Below are 6,345 nucleotides of genomic sequence, written 5' to 3' on the forward strand. Positions count from 1 at the left end.
GAAGGCCTTGAATGCTGTCAGTGTTGGGCGCAAGTAGACTTCCATTGAGTCAGGCTCCGAAGGTCCGGGCGTGATGATCAGGGGGAAGCAGTGGCGGCGCTTGCTGCGTTGAGTCACTGGCAGGTCCGCGCACCTGAAGACAGCAGTTAAAGAGGGGAGCAATAAGGTCTGGTGGGTGATGATTACAGCACAGGCACATACCTAACGATGCCCATTACATCAAATGCACACACGGAGACACTGTAGGTGCACAGGAAAGCAATTGCCCATACTATGCAACAGGCTGAGGTCCGTCACACGCACCGAATGAACAGCATCCCGCAGCTGTACTTCTTGAATGAGAAGACCTCGCCGAAGTCAAAGCCCAGGTCGTAAGCCGAGCTGTCGGGCTCGAAGAACTCGCCGGAAGTCTTGGCATTGATGTCTTGCGCGTACCGCGAGCCGTAGAAGTCATCAGGGTTGTTGTCGCGCCCTGTGCCGCGAAACGTGCAGAACCGTGGGTCCATGAACATGCCGCGCACGACATTCTCGACACCAAAGTCGTAGAACCTCTGTGGGAAGACAGCACGTGCACGCGGTCATGGCAAAGGGCACTGAAGTCAAGAAGGGTTGACGGAACAAGGGCATGCAGGATTGGGAGACCTGGGGAGACTTATTGCTATGGGGAGGCTCCGCATGGGCAACAAGTAAAGCATGCAACGTACCTTGTTCGGAACTGGTTGGTGTCCTGGCCGGGCAGGCTTAAACCGTCGATGGCCGCAGCCGCACTCATCTTGCAGGTGCTGGTGCCACTCATCTCGAGGGAAATCAGGGAACAAGCACTTGTCGCTCAAACAAACGTGCTTCTCAAAGTCACGTGCGTCTGGAATGTCCAAAATCTTCTTCATTATGTACAGCGACGGGGGCAAGTTATTGCCAGGTGGAAAGCACACGTCACGAAGGAAACGCAGCTGACGGTCCGCAACATTATCCCGTACGCGCCCATCAATCTTCTCCTTCATCCAAGCGTAAGCAAACTGCCCCACAGTGATAGGTGCAGCTGCGCAGATAGGTGTCGTACCGGAATTGCAGTAGTGTGCCAGCGGAGAGGGTGAAAGCCACGGAAAGGGAGGTGCATCGCGTCAATCAAGTGCGCCGTTACATACACAGATTTCCGTGGCGTTGCAGTGGCAGTTCGAATACCCATTCCATTCCAGTGTTGCCCGCGCCTGCTGCTGCGCCCACCACGCCATACCCCAGAGCTCCCTTGTCAAAGCCTGTCGAAATCCCGCTGTCCCAACCCCGCCCGACCCGACCCGACCCACATCCCGACTTACATTGAGTGCCTGTTCTCCACAGCGGCTCTGACATGATGCCCTTGAAGTGCTGCACAGACCGCGCACCATGCTGTAGTTCGGAGATGTTGGTGGGTTGCATGACCATGCCCTGCGCCGCAAGGTCGTTGGCAACCGCACCGGCTTGGTCATCAGCATCACCGTCGCCGTCAACAGGCGCCAGGTGCCCGAATTGCTGCAGAATAGCATTCAGCAGCTCAATGGTGTTGATGTTGGCAGGGTCGTCCTGGTCGAGAGAAGCCACAACGCGGTGTAGAGCTGCCGCCAGGAAATGACCTGTTGATTGGGGGTGGGGGGGCAGGGTTGGGCGGGACATCAGGGTAATGCAAAGTTAGATGTCGCTTCTCAACGATCTGAACATAAGCCATGTCCGGAAGCGAGAACCCCAGGACAGAGGCATGACCCAGCACCCAGACCCGGGCTTGCAGCGCGCAAAGGAGGACCGCAACCTGCGCGATACTTACCCGGTTCAGCGTCAGCAGTATCTTCCTCTTCCTCATCGGAGTATAGGTAGTCGCTGTCCACCCGGGCGCTGCCGCTATTACTGTAGCCACCACCACTCCTGTCACTGCCATTGCCAACATTCCCGCCGCCGCCGCCGTCGGTGCCGCTACCGCTGCCGGTGCCACTACCGCTGCCGGTGCCGCTACCGCTGCCGGTGCCGCTACCGCTAGTGCCCATGCTGTCGCTCTCACTAACAGAACCCGCAGGCGAATCCCTCCCTCCCTCAGGAACGTCAGCGTCTCCTAGGCCGCCTTCGCCACCGGTACCGGCAGGGAGAGGGAGGTCCCGAGGTGCACCCTCACAGCATTTTTCGTGGCGAGAGCAAGCCGCTCTATCCTTGAACTGCGTTGGCGAACGGCATCCAGGGTTGGTGCACGTGTAGACAGGTTCTCCGAAGTAGTTTTGGAAGCGGGTGAAGCGGTGGAGGCTGAGCCAGTTGTCTGCGTGCACACGGTGTGGTTGTAAGTCCTTTGCCGTGCCAGGCCTCTTGACTCCCAACAACTATACCTGAGGGTGCTGATGGCCTTCTCTTTGGAGTGCCACCCATTAGCCGTGCAAGCACTTGCAGCTCGGAACCGGACGCCAGGCCACGACGTGCCAGCACGGTCGAACGCTCCAGCAGCGTGTCGCCGCCGCGCGCGACCAAGCGCCATATTCGGCTGTTATCTAGATGGAAGAGGGTCGTGGAAGCGATAAAGTCGAAGACAGAGCCCACAGTGGCATCGACAGGTCCCACGAACGTGACGAGTTGCCCTGAAGGAAGCCTAATGAAGATTTGTAGCTCTTCCGTTTGTAAACTTTGGCTGATAGCGCGAGGAGCAAAGCTCAGGTGAACCGTTGCCAGAGCCGCCAGCACTAACACTAATGTTAAGATTGACAGCACTACGTGCGCAGTAAGCGCTGAGGTGGGTTGGTCGGCCTGGAGCCATACAAGCCCGCTGTGAAGCGCGCTCTGAAGGCCCCAGGCCGCCACCAACGGAACAAGGCCCGTTGGCAGACGTATCATGAGTGATTCATGTATTCGTCAGTCATGTTTATGTTTACAAGAGAATAGAGGTCAAACGAGGCAAGGGGCAAACACTTGGTGGTGGGCGACCGATTGCACCAGTGTCACCGATGCTCGCCTGTGCCAACGCCTTTGCTTACTGTATCTAGGCTTATAGGCTTGTTGTAAGCAGTATCGGCACATATCGGCTGGCTGGCGCAGGCTGGCTGAACTGCGCCTAAAGGTTGGTTGGGGCGACAGGGCAGGGGCGCGCGGGGCTGCTGGCCAGCCTGCCCGGGTGCAGGGCCAGGGGTGCAGGGGCCAATCTGCCCATGACAGGGAGAAGGTGGGCCTGTGTGGGGCCAGCTATGCTTGCCTGGCGCGGCAGAAGGGCTCGGGTTACTATCCCAAGACGGCCTGAGTCATTTAGGGCAAGGACCAGGGCCCGCTGGGCCACCCGCGCGTATTGCGGCAGGAGGGAGCCCAGGCCCAAGCCGTATTCGTCGGCGGGCAGGAGGGAGGTCCGGGTGGGGAAGCTGCGGGGGAGTCCGTAGCAGCGCTTTGCATAACCAGCCAGGGTAGTGTCGAGCGTTGTTATGTCCTGTTTTGTGAAGGGCATTGCTGCAAATCCATATGCAACTGTGGTGTGCACGCACTGTTGTATCATGCGCAGGCGTTGTGCCGGTGTCGCCAGGGATGTGGCAATGGCTGTGCCCTTGTCCTTAACAATCTCGGTGACTCTTGCGACATGTGCCGACCAGTCCAGCGAGAACGTGAGCTGCACTCCCAGGTATTTGTACGGCTGGGTCGGGGGGAAGTACGGGACAGGGGTCGTGCCAATCTTAATTGTGTTGGTCATGTTGCGGCGCATGGCGGCAAGGGTAGCTTTTCCTGTGGGCCCGTCAAGGTTGGGGTCCGAGCGAGATTTGTCGTGCCAGATGGCGGTGGTGGCACACTTGGTGTGATTGACACGCAGGCTCGCCCACTCGGCGTAAGATGCGATTTTGTCACATTGAACCTGCAGGTCGTCGAGCGAGTTGGTGAGCACCGCCAGGTCGTCTGCGTACGCGGCGGCACTGCAATGGTATTGCAGGTTTTCGCTGGGGGTCAGGCAGCCGTAGTGGTAGCCCCGTCCGCCCGCATGGAGCCAGCGGACAAGAGGTTCCATGAACAGAATAAAGAGCACAGGTGAGAGTGTATCCCCTTGCACGGTGCCTCGCTCTATAGGAATGGCGGATGTGCTTCCGTGTTCGGTGCGGATGCGGGTGGTTGCATGTGCATATAGGTTGCGGACCAGGGGAGGGGGGTATGCAACTCGGCCTGGATCCAGCCCGGGCTGCATGGGACCCGGCCAAAAGGTGTTCGGACCCCCCAGCGCCTGCGCCTGAGACTTTATTATTGTTACCTGGACAAATGGTTAGTCATTTAAACTGACAGGCGTCGCTAGGAATGGGGCGCAGGCCCCCCTGTAACATTTCGAGTGTTGGGAGCCACCTACGGCCGTTTTGTGCCACCGACCGATCTATATAGCATGGTATAGTGGAATGGGTACGAAAGCTGGTCGCCAGGCGATTCGCCGCGCACTGGAGCTGCTGTGGGCCCTCAAAGCAACGGCAAGTTGGGGGTAATCGGCCCTTTGCGGGCTCGCTAGGCATTCTAAGGAGCTGCCAGCGGCTACCAGGGTACCGCAAGGACAATAAGAAGCCATGGCTTGGGCTGGCGTGGCCTTAGAGGTCTCAGCAACGCGGCCGGTGTGGCATTAATTCCCGCCCGGACATGCCCCTGGCGTCGCGAACGTCCATATGGCGTCGCCTCCGGCTCTCCTGCCGTGGTTAGGTGTCTTGGCCAAATAGACATCTGTATGAACACTGTGCGCCTGGCCCGATATAGTTTAGACGTGCGCAGACGGTCTGCACTAAGGTCGCGAAATTCCAGGGGATTCGCGTTGCCGGCTTGCGTAGTTTCGCTAAATCACTGGGACGCCGTTGAATCCTACAATCACATGAGGTCCCTGATATACGGAGCTCATTGCCGGGGCCTTAGCGTGGACCAGTGGCTCCAACCAGAATGCTGGCACATTCTTGCATCGCCAGGACCGCCCAAGTGAAATTCCCTGGTGGTTTCGTGTCTTGGCCAACTAGAGATGCAAGGGATCCTAACGCGCTTGTCGCATCGACAAACGGTTCAGATTCGGGGACATGCACTAAGGTCGCGTTTTTCCGTGCCATTTCGCCGCCCTATGGCGCCCGCCCGCGTGCCCCGGTATCCGCATACCAGCATGTGGGTTGAGCGCCAAACACTGCCCGTGACCGTAGTTCGGTGGTATGAATAAGTGGGAGGCGCCAGGCGCCAAGGGGTGGTGTGTAATGGCACTCGTGTGCCCTTTCCCACATCGCCTTTCACCCTCCCTGTCCTGCTGCCTGCCTCTCTTCCCTGCCGCAGATTCTCCTAGTATACCTGAGCGTCAGCCCACAATTCATAACATTCAGTTCAGCCATGGGCCGGGATGAGCAGAAGCAGTACTCGCACTGCTACACGTGCGGTAACAAGGTGCTCTCGTACAGCTTCATCCGCGTCTGGCGCGGCGGCAGCCAGCCGGACTGGTGCAAGGGTGGGCAGGGCTGCTGCAGCCTGACCGTGAACGGCAGCAAGCACTTCAACTCCTGTCAGCTGCATATCAACGGTTCGCACTACCTCAGCGCCACCAGGGGGCCCGGCAATCCAGAGCTTCCCATTACTCTCCAGCCGCCGCCTGCGAAGGTTGGCTTGCGCGTTTGTTTCGAGTGCGCCCAGCACAACAGCACGGTGCAAGCAGAGCTACAGCAGGGCTATGAGGAGGAGCAGGCACGAAACCAGCATCGGGGCCACAATGCACGCAGCACACTTCTTGTCGCCGGCTTGGTGAACACCAGCATCGCGGCTGGCGCAGCGGCTCAGCCGCGTGCATTTGGCACGGAGATCCAGCTGCAGCAGCAGGCGCCGGGAAGCACTGTAGTCCCTGTGGCTGCTGCTGCAGCCGCTGCTCCGCAGCAGCATGTGCTGCGGCGCAGCCACCGCAGGAACGCTTCCAGCGTCAGCGGTGTCGACCTCGACACTTTCGACCCGCCACCATCGGATAAGCAGTCGGAGACGCCTGCTGCGCCGTCACCGCCAGCACTGGAGCAGCTAACACCGGCACCCACCACAGGGGACGCCGTTGCTGCAGGTGTGACGGCGGTGCCAGAACCGGTGGCAGCTCAGCTGCGCCCAGCCCTGCGGGCCGTGTCAGACCAGTGGACTGGCACCACGCCATCTGCATGCGAGCTGGTGCTGTATGCTATCCTCCGCCTTCACTTCGCAGACAGTGGGTTCACGATTAGGCGGCAGAAAAGCAGCAGCGACTCGGCCTTCTATGACGCGGCGGCGCCCCTCTACAGCTACATAACCGGCCTAGACAGCCCTGGCAGTGAGTTCAGCTTTACATCGCGACAGATGAAGTACTTCGTGAAGACCGTCAACCTCAGCAACGGGCTCCACAGCCGC

At 59.3% G+C, this 6,345-nt stretch overlaps 1 protein-coding gene across 1 annotated transcript; it reads left to right on the top strand.

Moving 5' to 3' along the window:
- The first annotated feature begins 2,892 nt into the window (after positions 1–2,892).
- CHLRE_15g642376v5 (uncharacterized protein) lies at positions 2,893–5,044 on the top strand. The gene is made up of 4 exons (XM_043070687.1): positions 2,893–3,067; positions 3,497–3,613; positions 3,848–4,011; positions 4,051–5,044. Exons 2-3 carry the CDS (start codon positions 3,528–3,530, stop codon positions 3,942–3,944), a joined length of 183 nt encoding a protein of 60 aa, XP_042916545.1. The 5' UTR covers positions 2,893–3,067; positions 3,497–3,527; the 3' UTR covers positions 3,945–4,011; positions 4,051–5,044.
- Positions 5,045–6,345: the final 1,301 nt, after the last annotated feature.

Source organism: Chlamydomonas reinhardtii, chromosome 15 (assembly GCF_000002595.2).
Source record: "Chlamydomonas reinhardtii strain CC-503 cw92 mt+ chromosome 15, whole genome shotgun sequence".
NCBI classification, from domain to species: Eukaryota; Viridiplantae; Chlorophyta; class Chlorophyceae; order Chlamydomonadales; family Chlamydomonadaceae; genus Chlamydomonas; species Chlamydomonas reinhardtii.